Here is a 12,723-nt window from a genome sequence, read left to right as displayed (position 1 = left end):
TGAATGAATGTTTACGCGCCTGCTTCTGCCTACTACCACTCAGTCAGATACTTAGATACTTGTATGCTCAGTCACATTATATGCAACGCAGGACACGCTAGATAATATCTAGTAATATCATCAACCATATGTACTTAACTAGTGATTGTTTTATTGTTTTTTATAAGATAAGTTTAATGCTAACTATCAACTTACCTTGGCTTACTGCATTCGCGTAACAGGCAGTCTCCTTGTGGAGTGCAACGAGAGAGAGGCAGGTCGTTCTTGCGTTGGACTAGTTAACTGTAAGGTTGCAAGATTGGATCCCCCGAGCTGACAAGGTGAAAATCTGTCGTTCTGCCCCTGAACGAGGCAGTTAACCCACCGTTCCTAGGCAGTCATTGAAAATAAGAATGTGTTCTTAACTGATTTGCCTAGTTCAATAAAGGAATAAAAAAAAATTCAAAGAAATCAGCGCCCAAAAATAAAGATTTCCGATTGTTATGAAAACTTGAAAATTGGCCCTAATTAAATCGGCCATTCCGATTAATCTGTCGACCTCTACTTTCAATTGACCCATTTTAGGTAATAAGCTTCTAGTGTTAACGTGCAGAAAACCCACGCTTTTACGAAAGCAGATATCAGTGAAACAGATATCAAATCACAAGTCAGAATTGGGGCTAGCAACAGTAGATGGGCCAGGCTGTACATGCACTTTTCCAGATATCATCAACAGTAATACAATCAAGGCACAGCATAAGACAGGGAGAGCTCTGCAGTGTTGATTTATGACATTTGAATGAGCATTAGATGGCAACAAGATCATATTATACAGCAATTTAATCTGGTAACAAATAGCCGGAGAGAGGTGGTTAGAATAGGATGGGGGGGCCAAAAGTCTATGTAACCAATAGAGAGTCAGAGTCCCGAGTGTTGGAACAAACACTCTGTCCCATGGTAGGGTAAACAAGAAAGTTCATAGTCAACAAAGCATGCAGGAGTCATGAGGCACATAGCAAAATGCACAAGAAAAAAAAAACTTGGGGCTAGTAATTGTATGTTCAGAGTCACTCGCCCCAACAGTGCCTATGTGCGGAGGCGAGCAAAAGCTCGGTAGAGAGGGGGGAGTGTGGTGGGGGTACCTGTACCAGACAGGGGGAGACTAGCCAGGGCAGAAAGTGAACAGATCGCCAGGTGGAATCCAAGCAGCAGTGCAGCAGGCAATGGGAGTAGGAGTCACACTCACTTGGGAGAAGCTTTATTTCTGGAGGCAGATTTATTGTATAAAATGCCAGTGGATGGTCCTGAAAAGCAGGAGGGTGCTTCAAGACCTCTGGATTTAGGAAGGATAGTCTGTGAGACTCCTGCCATGTGTTGGGCTCAAAGGATTCGACACATTTCACTTCACGCCTCAGTGCTAACTGAAGTTGTATCTGGTCTGTCCAAAATTAGGCTGTACGTGTGGAGTTTTGATCTGGAGTGAAGGTTATGCTGTGGAGGGTAGCATCCTGTATACAGTTGAAGTCTGAAGTTTACATACACCTTAGCCAAATACATTTAAACTCAGTTTCACAATTCCTGACATTTAATCCCAGTAAATATTCCCTGTTTTAGGTCAGTTCGGATCACCACTTTATTTTAAGAATGTGAAATGTCAACATAATATTAGAGAGAGTGATTTATTTCAGCTTTTATTTCTTTCATCACATTCCCAGTGTGTCAGAAGTTTACATACACTCAATTAGTATTTGGTAGCATTGCCTTTAAATTGTTTAACTTGGGGCAAATGTTTTGGTTGGTCTTCTACAAGCTTCCCACAATAAGTTGGGTGAATAAATTGGGCCCATTCCTCCTGACAAAGCTGGTGTAACAGAGTCCGGTTTGTAGGCCTCCTTGCTCACGCAAGGTTTTTCAGTTCTGCCCACACATTTTCTATAGGATTGACGTCAGGGCTTTGTGATGGCCATTCCAATACCTTGACATTGTTCTCTTTAGGCCATTTTGCTACAACTTTGGAAGTATACTTGGGGTCATTGTCCATTTGGAAGACCCATTTGCGACCAAGCTTTAACTTCCTGACTGAGGTCTTGAGATGTTGCTTCAATATATCCACATAATTTTCCTGCCTAATGATGCCATATATTTTGTGGAGTGCACCAGTCCCTCCTGCAGCAAAGCACCCCCACAAAATGATGCTGCCACCCCCGTGCTTCACAGTTGGGATGGTGTTCTTTGGCTTGCAAGCCTCCCCCTTTTTCCTCCAAACAGAACGATGGTCATTATGGCCAAACAGTTCTATTTTTGTGTCATCAGACCAGAGGATATTTCTTTAAAAAGTACAATCTTTGTCCCCATGTGAAGTTGCAAACTGTAATCTGGGTTTTTTAATGGCGGTTTGGAGCAGTGGCTTCTTCCTTGCTGAGCGGCCTTTCGGGTTATGTCAATATAGGACTCGTTTGACTGTGGACATAGATACTTTTGTACCAGTTTCCGCCAGAATCTTCACAAGGTCCTTTGCTGTAGTTCTGGGATTGATTTGCACTTTCCGCACCAAAGTACATTCATCTCTAGGAGACAGAACACGTCTCCTTCCTGAGCGGCATGACGGCTGCGTGGTCCCATGGCGTTTATCGTTGCGTACTATTGTTTGTACAGATGAACATGGTACCTTCAGGCATTTGGAAATTGCTCCCAAGTATGAACCAGAATTGTGGAGGTCTACAATCTTTTTCTTCTGATGTCGGCTGATTTCTTTTTATTTTCTGATTTCTTTTCACGTCAAGCAAAGAGGCACTGAGTTTGAAGTTAGGCCTTGAAATACATACACAGGTACACCTCCAATTGACTCAAATGACGTCATTTAGCCTATCAGAAGCTTCTAAAGCCATGACATAATTTTCTGGAATTTTCCAAGCTGTTTAAATGCACAGTCAACTTAGTATGTAAACTTCTGACCCACTGGAATTGTGATAGAGTGAAATAATCTGTCTGTAAACAATTGTTGGAAAAATTTCTAGTAGATGTAGTAGATGTAGATGTCCTAACCGACTTGCCACAACTATAGTTTGTTCACAAGACATTTGTGGAGTGGTTGAAAAACGAGATTTAATGACTCCAACCGAAGTGTATGTAAACTTCCGACTTCAACTGTATTTCAACTGAAAAATCCAAGTTTATCAAAGTCTCGTGGAAAGCCTTCCCAGAAGAGTGGAGGCTGTTATAGCAGCAAAGGGGGGACCAACTCCATAGAAATGCCTATGATTTTGGAATGAGATGTTCGACAAGCAGGTGTCCACATACATTTGGTCATGTAGTGTACTTTCACATTGTAAGGTATGTCTGTATTGTAACATGGATATTGCTCTATTTGCGGGTAGGTAACAGAGAGAGAGCTGAAGTCTGGAGGGGCCAACATTAATGTGACAGAGAAGAATAAGAAGGAGTACATTGACCGCATGGTGAAATGGAGGGTGGAGAGAGGAGTGGTCAAACAGACAGAGGCACTGGTCAGGGGCTTCTATGAGGTACAGTAAACACTCTCAGGGCAACAGTCAATGGCCATGGCATGATTTTCCCCAATATGTCTAATTTGTTTTTTTCCAGCCTGCCTATGCTTTCAGAAGGCTTTCACTTTGCACTTCAAATATGATTTCTTCAAGTTTCTTAGAATGCAATAGAACATGACTATCAAATTAATGATATGAATGACAGGAGCAATGTGTCTAAATATGTACACTCCTACATCGTTTTTAATTGTTCTATGTTTCGGATATATTTCTCAAGGTGGTGGATTCCCGGCTGGTGTCAGTGTTTGATGCCAGAGAGTTGGAGCTGGTCATCGCTGGGACAGCTGAGATAGACCTCAATGACTGGAGGAACAACACAGAGTATAGAGGAGGTGAGCAGACTTCAACGGTGCACATTACTGAACATTACCTAATGGAGAATCTACAAACATGTGTTTTAGTCTAGGACTACGGTTAACGTGTGTACGAACATGTTAAAGGCAATGTATCCACTACCATGGCACCCATGTGCAGGGGCGGACTGAAACAATAATTCAGGCCGGGAATTTGACTCCATCCCAGGCCACCCTGTTCACGCAAACCACCGGACCGCTAATTTTGTAGGCTAACCCCATTTGTTGATGTAACGGGTACCAAACTAGTTATACATTTGGCCACTATGTTCATCTGGAAAGAAGTTATCCACATTAGAAAATACAAACATTTGGGACTGACCAACATGTAGCCTATCTGAACACTGAGTTTTCAAGGTATACTATGGCTATTGGAGCACCCTCAAAAACTCTAGGAATACACCAATCATACTGTAGCACATTCAAATGTACAAGGCTAGAGACACAAAACAATGAGCCTACATTTTTTTTAAAGAGGATGAGAATTAGCTCAAGTGATTATCTTTATATTCAAGCATATCAAAACTTTACACACACACATTCACTGAACTTGAACATAAGCTACAACAATGTAAGTCATTATAATACAAAAGTCAAAAAAGCATTTCTCTACAAGAAAATGTAGATTACAATGTTCACTCACTGGTGTCCATAAAGCAAACAGCACAAAAATAAACGTCTATATACCGAGTCAATGAAATTGAACATTGGCTACAGAACTGCAAGTATTATACAAAAGTCCAAAAAAACATGCCTCTGTACAAAAGCTTTAACTCACAGCAAATTTTCTTTCACCCTTGTCAGCCTGTTAAGGAAGAGTCATAGCATAGCTACTTCAGAGTAACCAGGAAGTAATATCACTAGTAAACCAGTAGGCGGCGCACTAACTCACTGCTCTCTGCCATCTTGTCAATGAGGACATCTTTGTCAAGTCCCATAAGAATCTCCTTCTCTGTTGCCATCAAAAGGAACGCTTCAAGGTTTTCTTGGGTGAGGGAGGTTCTTAGGCAGTTCTTCACAAATTTCAGGGTGGAGAAGGTCCTCTCACTAGCCACCTGAGTGATGGATAGGGTGAGGAGGAACTTGTAGCCCAAACCAGATTATGTGATACGCATCCGTGAGCAGATTGTAGAGACAGGAAAAGATAGCAGTGTATCAGGCAGTTTTTACATGTGGAACAAATTCTGCTCACCAACTCCACACTTTCATCAGGGTCCTCAAAGCCTTCCCTGATTAATCACTGGCGGCGGCAGTCCTGGTGTTGTACTCCTCCAATGTTGACTGTTTCAGTCTTCCCCACTGTTGTGCAAGGGTGATCAGTTCAGCCTGCACTGCCGCAACAGTGGCATGTTCATCAAATTCCATTAAGAATTTGCTGAGCTCCTTGATGGCCGTCTTTCTCTGATCTCAGGAAAATGCTTCAGGATTCATGCAGGAGACATCTGCAGACAGCACTGTATTTGCTGCATAACGGCAGTGGATACTTTCTTCAACAGTGTCCAGTACCACATTGTGGATCTTGATTTTGTAATCCATGTCTGCATTAGCAATGGGCTCGTCTTCTGCCAACTCACCTGGTTCTCTTTTTTTTTCTTTCTCTCTTCTCTGGGAGAGCAGTCTGGGCTTCGGCATCACAGTCCTGCTGCTCCTCCAGAATGGCATTGGCCCAATCAACAAAGTCGTCTGCTGCCCTCTTCACACCCTCAGTCTCGGGCACACTTTCTCAGGTTATCCTCCGTTCCCCGTCACCAAGTGCTGTGCGGTTACGATATCCATGCCTGCTCAAAAATCAGGAGGAAAAACCTCAGCTGTAAGTAGGGGCTGTAGGGGCAGCAGGTAGCCTAGTGGTTAGAGCGTTGGTCCAGGAACTGAAAGGTTGACATAACGAATCCCTGAGCTGACAAGGAAATAAATATGTTGTTCTCCCCCTGAACAAGGCAGTTAAAACACTGTTCCTAGGCAGTCATTGTAAATAAGAATTTGTTCTTAACAGACTTGCCTAGTAAAATAAAGGTTAAATAATATATATATTTTTTAAAGTATGGTTTCATACTTTAGGAGAGCATCCTTGTACCCTTGGGCCTTGCTTCGGATAGCCGGTTTTATGGTCACATCCTTTTCAATTCTTTCCATAGTGATGACCACATCCGTGTAAAGTGCATGGTCTTTTTCCCTTTCTGTGTCTTTGGCCCACCAGCGTGTTTCACCAATTACATTAAGCCATCTGTGTCTCCTGTTGTCACTGGTTTCCTTCCATGCGCTTGTAGGAATCTCGAACGAACACTGCAATGTCATTCAGTAGTGAGAAAAGGGATTCACTTGCCACAACAACCCCAGTGGTGTCAAATAGCACAAGGTTGAGGACATGTGAGTAACACCATATGAGTACTTGGTTAGGAGACTCTCCTGTGAGCAAAGCAGAGAAGCCCCTGTATTGTCCCTCCATATTAGCTGCTCCATCTGTTGCATTACCAACACACTGTTTGATATCCATGTCCATCTTCAAGGGTCTGTTTCAAAAGGTCCACAAAGTACAGTCCAGTCGATGACTCCCAGTCAATGAGCGCAATGAGTCTCTGATGGACAAATCGCAGAACTACTGCACACTGGTCTTTGGATGTTCAATCCTGTGTTGTGTCCATTTGTATTGAGAACATCCCTGCCTTTCTCACTCCAACAGCAATTGTCTGCTGAATCAACATTCTGATGACTTCAATTACATTATTGCCTGTTGTTTTGGACATCATAGTTACCAAGGACCCTCTTCCTTTACTTCCCATCTGATTCTTGCTCTTCTCGATGCAATCACTAACATGCTCTTGTAGGCAGACGTCATATTTTCTTAGCAAATATAAAGGCTCAAGAACTTGCCATGATTGACGGCCATGTTTTCCAAGTTATATGCAGCTTCGTGTCTGTGTCCTCTGTAGCTAAGCCCACATTTACCAATAACTTTAACTACATCAATCACACGTTCCATGACCTGCCACCTCTTTCTGACCTGGTCTCGTTGAACTGACATTTGCTCATCACTCAGAAGGGTATGGATGTCTGCTTTGCCGGCTCTGAGGAAAAGGCTTCTGTACTTTCTTTATGGGTCTTACTTCTCTCATGTTCCTGTACTCTCTAATGGGCAAGTTTCCAGGCCTGCATGCCTCCTTTGACAAATGCACTATCACTATCACTATTTTGCAAATGCAAGACGTACTGAGCAGAACAAGGAGTGAGTTACTTCATTACAGTCCTACTGATAATCTCATAAATAAAGCACATACTAATCTAAAATCATAGCCTACATGTTTAGGTTTATGCTCTTCAGTTGTACCTGAAAGTTCCTGCTCAGAGTCTGACTCTGAACTGACCACCATCTCCAGTTGCACCTCTAGTGCTGCTGCTTCCTTCTTCACCTTTGCAAAGAAAATACTCGTATCAGACTCACTATCATTAGTGTATCAGTAGGCTACATTAATACAGCTCTGGGAAAAATGAAGAGTGGTCTCTTAATTTTTAATATACAGCTCTGCGAAAAATTAAGTAGTCATGCTGGTACTAATGGCGCTAATGATCTTTGTCATTGCCTGTGTTGTGTCACACAGGCTACTGTGTTACGTTCATGGATGTATCATGGTTACATTACTGTAGCCTGTTTCACTGTTCAGTGTATGTGCAGTTTCCCTCGCTTAGTCATGATGGAATGCTGGCAAGTCCATAGTCTAGGTTTACTATTTTTTACTAGTTGAAACATATTGCCTTCAATGACATTATGATCGCTATGTTGCCCTCATTGCTATGATATAATTCCTCCACGAAGACGTAAGACGTGCAAACTGTTTAGCCTACCGGCCGTTGTGTCACTATTATTAGTTAGGCTCCTTAGTTAGCCATGCTGAGTGTAGTGTGTGTGTCAGTTTTAGCAAGTGTTTTTGACTGACCTGGTCTGGTCGCTTACTGGTAAACATGTCGCTTATTTTGCAGCATCTGTGGCAAGGGCCTTTCTCTTTTTTCTGCTCCACCTTTCCTTTTCTGACCGTCCATTTCGCTGTGCGACTTGTCTAAAATGCTATCCGTAGAGAAGCATGTAGACGGTTGCTATGTGCGTCGCGGAGAGACCTGGTGTAATTTCTGGCGCGGGGACACTGCAGCGAGAGAGTGAGAGTCACGCCTGATGCGTGGATTCTCAGTCAACTCATTCCTGCTTGCTATATTGTCGCTGGTCAAGTTGACTATTCACGGCAGGCCAAAACGACCCTCAGGCCACCGGGAAATGTCCCGGGGCTCCCGACAGCCAATCCGCCACTGCCCATGTGATGTAAAGGGCACATTCAATTGTTAGATGGGGAGGTATTTTTCCCCCCGCTCTGCTGACAAGTATTTCTCTCTGCTCCTACGGGAGTAATAAAGGCCTAGTGCACAATTGTTTTTAGTTATTTGTATATTATATTTTTATTGTTAACCCTCAGCTCCCCTACTTCCCATGGCTATAGCCAGTATGATCAACCAGTGGCTTCAAAGCCTTTCAATAGCCAATAATCATTGGTTGCAGCTATGTTGCTGGAATGAATGTGCCAAAACTTGCAATTGAAAAAAAAGGCTGCAAAAGCAATGGCCAGGATAACATAACCAAAGATAGGGGAAATTGAAGGAAAGAGGGAGATGTTTTATTTAAATATTGTTTCCACACCTAAGTATCATGATTAGATTGTATTGTGAGGTCCCTGGCAATTCCCAGCCATATTTGACATGTTTTTTTCTTTCTAAGGGACGCCACAGTCCCTTGTTGAACCATCATCCCTGTTGCCTGGTTTCTATACTGTATGTGCTGTAGCCAACTCTTCTATGGCATGTCAACAATAAAGGAGTTGGCTACCGCACATCACATCTGATATGGGACCAAGCTACCAACCCCTGTACCCAGTCTTTGGCATGCCCCATTGTCCTTCTGCATCGCAGGCTACCATGACAGCCACATTGTGATCCGGTGGTTCTGGGGGGCCGTGGAGCGCTTCAACAATGAGCAGAGGCTGCGTCTGCTGCAGTTTGTGACTGGCACCTCCAGTGTTCCCTATGAGGGCTTCACTGCGCTACGGGGCAGTAACGGTCTGCGACGCTTCTGTATCGAGAAGTGGGGCAAGATTACTGCTCTTCCAAGGTAATATAAGCTCTCTACCCAATCATTTATACCATTGCCTCCTGCTATTACAGGTATAGATTCAGACTGTCCTATGCTGTTATCCTCCAAACTCCTGCATAGTATTTGGAAGAAAACTCTATTCTGTTGAATTGGTTGTCTGCTCTGATGCATAGTCTATATCTTCCAGGGCACACACATGCTTCAACCGGCTGGATCTCCCACCATACCCCTCCTACACCATGCTCTATGAGAAACTGCTGATCGCTGTGGAGGAAACCAGCACTTTTGGCCTTGAGTGAAGGAGAGAGAAGTTGTGCATCCCAAATTGCACCTTATTCCCTATATAGTGAGTCACCTTTGACCAGGGACCATAGAGCTCTGGTCAAAAGTACTGCATTATGAAGGGAATAGGGTGCCATTTGCGAAGCAATCAATAACTTAAATAGGATCCTGTGCCTCAGGACTGTGAACTCTACACAACATTCCCTTTATACTGTACATTTCAATACAACAGCCAGAGGACTGTACATTTCTCTTTTTTAACAATCTTATGTACAGTATACAAGCAAAGGAAAAGCCAAGCACCACCACATGCATTACTCACATGTTACAATGTACCTTTGTTTGCATAAAGGCACCAAGCTGTGTGCAATAGCTCTTATTTGCTCAGCCTATAACAGCACTCAGGGCCTTGACTCAACACATCACACACGCCAATGAATAGTCTAGTCCCTCTCTCACAGTGCACCTTGTACCAACAGCCTCAGCAAACATCGTCACATCACCAAGCACAACCAACATTATCACTAGAAGAAATGCCTCAACTTGCATTATAAGAGGGAGAGAAATGCCTCAAATACTGTCACGTGAACCACTACAACAAACATTATCTCATGACGTTGTGTTTTAACTTTGGCAATTCCACTTTAAATACCGCTGCCACTGGGATTATCCCAGGATAGGACATCAGCAAAGTACTGGTTCATCAACATCTCTCAAGTTCTTAATTGCCCTACGTTTTTACCAAGATTTTGTGGACATTGTGATGTATCAGAAGAGATTCAATAGTGTTGCAAGATCCTACCACAATTGCAAAACGACTGTTCGAGGATTCTAATGATATTGAAGTTGTTATACTTTAAATTAAATCAAAACTATGTTTTATCGCTAAAAACACATGTGTAATTGACGTAAACCTTGAAGTTGATTGGAAAAACGAACACAAACCAGTTTTACTACAGGTAATTAGAGTGAAGCGAGGTGAAAGAACCCCCTTAAACAATGTCTGATCAGATTTTTTTCCCGATGTGCTCCATGTGAAAACAACACTTATTTTCCCCCTCTTGACCTTGAGAAGCATTTGATTGATTGATTGATTTGTTTACATGAGGTGTGTCATCTCTTGTTTTAACACACTTGAGTCAGGATATTATGAATGTTTCATTGTCACAAGATTGTTGCGTTTCATTGTACATGGTAGACAGATTATTTTGGAAGGAAAGGTTTAAATATTTTTCCCGGTTTTTATATAATTTCTTTCAAGCATGGAACACACAACTGGACATATTGCATTGTGTAAATGTATATTCAAACACTGAGGCAAACCAAGAGAGAACAATTAAAGTAAAATTGCAGTTATTTTGTTTAGATTGTACTGGATCTTATTCTTCCTGAATATTTGTTGCACTACTGAGGAGTTGACACAGTAAGTTCACCTTAAATATATGTATGCCACTATTTGAACAAAAATCTATTATATTTTTTAATGTAACACTACTTGCAATTATTATACACTATAGTTGTGGCTGAACAAAAAACAACAACAGTAGATTACAATGCTGTTGACTTGTTACCGCACTTGTGTTATAGCAGAGTTTGATTTTGTTTCAGTCTATGCCTGTATGTCAAACCTTGGCCACAGTCATACATGCTGTGAAAATGTAATGGACTTAAAACTAAAGTCATGTTGGTGTGTCTTTTGTCAGTTCTAGGTTACCATGCCACATCCATTTAGGACAGACATGGTTGTTTTATTAATTTACACTCATGTTGTCATTTAATGCACATAACCTATAGCGACTTTATCATTATAGGATAGGACAGCTGTTGTGGTCTGCAAATGCCATGCCTTAACATAAACACTGTATATGACAAAATGCCACTGTCAGGCATAAGTAGGCCTATAACTGAGTTGATTGCAGACCAATTGAATAATTGTGTATGTGCTATCTTCATGTTCATTGATATTGTTGTTTGATATTAGAAGAGACACCAGAAACTGATATTGAACACTACTACTGTACTTACATGACCTATGTTATTGTTAAAATATTTTCACTTTCCTTGGACAATTGAGATTTTGAAATGTACAGTGAGTGCATTTATAGTTGCTATTATGAAATTGGAAGGCTGTAAGATCAAGTTTATACAGGAAATGTAATATTGTCAAAGCATTTTGAAATGATAAAATGTCATATGCAGTACAAGATTGGTGTTATTCATGTATTTTTTAAAAACTTATTGTCCACACAGTTTTTGTTCAGTACGTACAGTATAAGTATCAGCATGTTTTAAGTTACTGTTGAAAATGTGTCTAATGCCATGCACATTTCCTGTGGCGAAGAACAAGCAATTTCATTTTCAAACAATCTGTTGCTTATTTTGAAAATCTTACATTATATTTTTCCTGCTAGTGAACGTTTTATGACCATTCTTTAGTTCTCAGAAACCCTTTCACAGTTCTACATGTTTCACTGTCAATCCCCACCATTTCCTGTCTGATGAGCTCACATGCAGTAATTCTCAGGCTGCACTTTCAATTCGAGCATAGTACTGTCAACGAATGTCAATAAACAATCACTTCATAAAGCACCTTTCTTCTACTAGTTTAAATCCCTGCACTTCATATCTAGTTGACACCTTTGCTAACAGGTCATGTGTCAATTTAAAACTTTCACAAGACAGTTAACAGAATTGCAAATGTATTCATTACTAGATTTAACTAACATTAGATAGTGAATCCAGAGATTCTTACCTTTGCTTCAATTCAGCAGTCTCATCCAGATCAAGGCATTTGTAGTTCTTTATGAACTACTCATTAGTAGCTAATTAGCATTTCATTTTGGGGGGGTGGGGGGTAAATGCAGGAAAATATATTGGTAAAAGTCACCTTGTCCTAGAGAGATTTACATGGTTATCAAAACGTCACGCCAGGGTAAGCTTACATGAAACGCAGCCCTTTAAGTGTTTCTAAAATCCCCTATGGGAAAAATGTAAGGTGGAAAATAATTGGAATCATTTCCTTGTTTGACCGGTAGGTTTTATGGGTATTATTACTCATACTGTGGTACTTTGTTGCTACATACATTGTTGGACATATAAATTAATATGCACCTATTAATTCTTGAAGAATATATATATATATATATTTACCAAAACAGTATTACGCTTTTAAAAGGATTGCCCCTTTAACTCTTCAACATTACCGAAGTCTGGTGAAATCATAGAGATAGATAGAGGACTCTAGTGCCCAGAAAATTGATTACCACGGGAAGCAGCATTGAGCACTTTCACAATTTTCAAGTAGAACTTCCTATAGTTTGAGGAAGGATCACATGATTCCATCCGGGTCATCAGGAGGGATCAGCTAATTAATTATACTTGTGAGTAAACATTCCAACTGCAGGTGGCAGTA

The 12,723-nt window shown here is 41.3% G+C and overlaps 1 protein-coding gene across 1 annotated transcript in view; it reads left to right on the top strand.

Moving 5' to 3' along the window:
• The window catches only part of LOC124041812 (E3 ubiquitin-protein ligase HECW1-like), a 55,555-nt gene extending 43,695 nt beyond the window's left edge, over nt 1-11,860 (top strand). The window contains exons 25-28 of the mRNA XM_046359860.1: nt 3,357-3,503; nt 3,763-3,877; nt 8,849-9,047; nt 9,217-11,860. Of these exons, the coding sequence (XP_046215816.1) occupies nt 3,357-3,503; nt 3,763-3,877; nt 8,849-9,047; nt 9,217-9,328 (573 nt within the window). The 3' untranslated portion in view covers nt 9,329-11,860. The remainder of the gene's footprint in view (nt 1-3,356; nt 3,504-3,762; nt 3,878-8,848; nt 9,048-9,216) is intronic.
• The last annotated feature ends 863 nt before the right edge of the window (nt 11,861-12,723 follow it).

Source organism: Oncorhynchus gorbuscha, linkage group LG08 (assembly GCF_021184085.1).
Source record: "Oncorhynchus gorbuscha isolate QuinsamMale2020 ecotype Even-year linkage group LG08, OgorEven_v1.0, whole genome shotgun sequence".
Taxonomy (NCBI): domain Eukaryota; kingdom Metazoa; phylum Chordata; class Actinopteri; order Salmoniformes; family Salmonidae; genus Oncorhynchus; species Oncorhynchus gorbuscha.
This window is presented reverse-complemented; position numbering and strand designations above follow the sequence as displayed.